A 2,658-nucleotide genomic window follows, 5' to 3' on the forward strand; every position below is an offset into this window, starting at 1 on the left:
AGGGCCTCCATAGTGTCCGAGTATGGTGTGGCGGAGTTCAAATAAGAATCTGCGATGAGTTTGGCTTCCTCAAGTTTGAGGTGATCCACCAGGATTTGGTACTTGAACAGCTCTGTCCCATCAGGAGGTAACAGATTAGTTAAGGCAATCTTTAGCCGAGCAAAGTCGCTGGGGTCTCGTCTGGCAAAGTAGGGAATGCTTGGCCTAGGACCTCGATAGGTTTGTTCAGTGARAACTGGTAAGGTCGAAGGAGGATGCAAACCTGTTGTTGATTCCAAGCATTCTGCCCTTGGTGACCCATGAAYATCTGTCAGCATCTCCTCTTGYGTAGTGGTAGGTCCAYGKAACTGTTGTCTTCCTACTCCRATATGAGGAGGGTGAGATGGCGGTTGATATCTGGTATCGCTGTGCCTCATCTTTCCTTGTTGCACCTCCACGTTACTGTTACTAACATAAGCTGTATGATGTGGTGCAAAAGGAGGCTTACTTTGACGCATCATGCTCTGACTCTGATTCTTTATGAGCTGTAGATCACTCATCAGCTTCTCCAACATAGTCAGAACTGGCTGGGATGGTGGAGAAGGCTCAAATTCCTCTCTTGTTTCAGGCCATGGTGGAGGATCRGGCCATTCCTCCTCCTCCTCATTGTTCGCCAGCTGTGTTGGAGGTGGTGGTGGTRCATATGCTGGTGGTGGGACTCCAAACCTCTGCTGGACAGTGGCTGTGCTCTGCTTGGGAGGTCCCATCCTCCTCTTCATTTCTTCCTTTAATTCTCTGAGTTCAGCCAATTCAACACGCACTGCCTTTTTAGACTGCTCAAATTCAGCTCTCTGTCTTCTTAACAGCTCCAGCTCTGAGCGGTATAGTGAGGAGGTCTGCATTAACTGTCTGGGGTGTGAAGATGCAGAATAATCTYTGAAGTCCTCTTCTGATAAGCTCTTCCACCGCTGTGGTTCAGTAACTCTCTGTTCTGGGGAACCAACCCACTCATCTACCGTGATTTCCCATTGACTGTTGGGCCATCGTGGTGTACTAGATGRGGGGGTGAGGGGTGTCATCTTGGCAGCTCCCTCTTCTGGTGAATACGAGCTATCATAGCATCCAGTACCAGCTTGTACACCTCCATAATCAAATGAAGGCTGAAGATGAAGCCCCATATAACTGGTTTCATAATCCTGTAAATATGAAGGTGGGCGTGTTTGCCGCTTCGGTCTAACTGTTGCTTCTTGGCTGGTCTGCATGCTGAACAGTGGTAAGTGTCCTGATCCGGCTCGAAGGACCAAAATTGTAGGTGAGGATCTACTCTGAAGTTAAGGCTGGTGGGATATTTACACTCGCCACTGTGTGTCGATCAGGACAAACTGTAGATGGGATTTCTTTGCAATCTCTCTTTATTGAGTTGGTACAGCAGTGGTACAGATGTGCAGCAAAGGRTGGGCTTGGAGTTGGAGATGTGGTCTAGATYATAACAGAAATAAGCCCACATTAATTCACCTTGCACATTTATCCAGTACAAGTGGCAGCAGTGACACCTGCTGGCCACAAACTGACCACATGTTCATCAAATGCTACGACTGATAGCTAAAGAGGTTTAMMCACGTGAAGTAACTTAAAATTCACAATAAACAGGCACATCAACATGTATGGATACTAACGAGCACACAAACAGTAATAAGCCAAAATACTTGAAATACTATGCAACATATACTCGCAGGTGAGAAGCTAACAATGTGCAGCATGCTAACAACGGCCCGACGAACACAACGTCATCATACYGCACAGGCGGAACTACTAAATAATAACTACCTTAACACATTTAACAACAAAACACTTACAACAAGTCAGGAACGCACATCCACCCCAACCGAAACCGTCGGCACCAGCTGCACGCCTCCACGCTCAGAGACACKGTGTTTCTGCAGCTGCTGAAAGTGCCATGGAGAACTCACCACTGGGTGGCGCACCTCCCCGTCCCAGACCAAACCAACCAACACCTGGCCCAATCTCAATAACAAACAGTAATGTCCACTCGAGCCTTTGTAACATGCACAGTTGTGGTTCTTGCAGGAACGTTGCCCTGGGCAATCCCCTCCTTTTCCTGCGCTCCAACCAATTAAAATGCAAGAAATTATCAGATTTTCTTTTTTTTTTTTTTTGTAGCAGAAAGCAGGTCATGTAATCTCCCAGAAGTCAATAACAACTAAAGAAAACTTACTCCACTACACATGCATACAAGTTTACAAATCTGTTTATAATAATACATATGATATTTTTGTGTTTGGGTGCTCCACCTTTCTGATGCTGCCCTGGGCAACTGCCCATATCGCCCATATCAAAAACAAAAAATAAATTCACTTTTTAAAGTTTTTATTTAATTATTTCATCTGTTTGGCTCTTTATTAAGCAATATTTTTAACTGTAATAAAAGGACTCTTACATTTGATTGGTTAACCTGCAACCAATCAGGTGTAGACCAATCTTTTCTGTATCAATGACTTTGGTGAAAATCAGTTCATAAAGCACAGTACAATGAAATTATGAACCAAAAAAAAGTTTTAACAATTTAACATTATTCTGCCAATAAAATATTTAAGCTTTTAAATGTAACGCGTTCATAAAATGTTACATTTTATTTGAGCTTTAATTTTACGTCTCATT

The 2,658-nt window shown here is 43.9% G+C and overlaps 1 protein-coding gene across 1 annotated transcript in view; it reads right to left on the reverse strand.

Moving 5' to 3' along the window:
- Positions 1 to 2,039, reverse strand: part of LOC103480211 (uncharacterized) — a 26,183-nt gene extending 24,144 nt beyond the window's left edge. The window contains exons 1-2 of the mRNA XM_008435086.2: positions 1,836 to 2,039; positions 6 to 1,458 (exon numbers count right to left, since the gene is read on the reverse strand). Of these exons, the coding sequence (XP_008433308.1) occupies positions 6 to 1,241 (1,236 nt within the window). The 5' untranslated portion in view covers positions 1,242 to 1,458; positions 1,836 to 2,039. The remainder of the gene's footprint in view (positions 1 to 5; positions 1,459 to 1,835) is intronic.
- Positions 2,040 to 2,658: the final 619 nt, after the last annotated feature.

The sequence above is a fragment of the Poecilia reticulata genome, linkage group LG18 (assembly GCF_000633615.1).
Source record: "Poecilia reticulata strain Guanapo linkage group LG18, Guppy_female_1.0+MT, whole genome shotgun sequence".
NCBI classification, from domain to species: domain Eukaryota; kingdom Metazoa; phylum Chordata; class Actinopteri; order Cyprinodontiformes; family Poeciliidae; genus Poecilia; species Poecilia reticulata.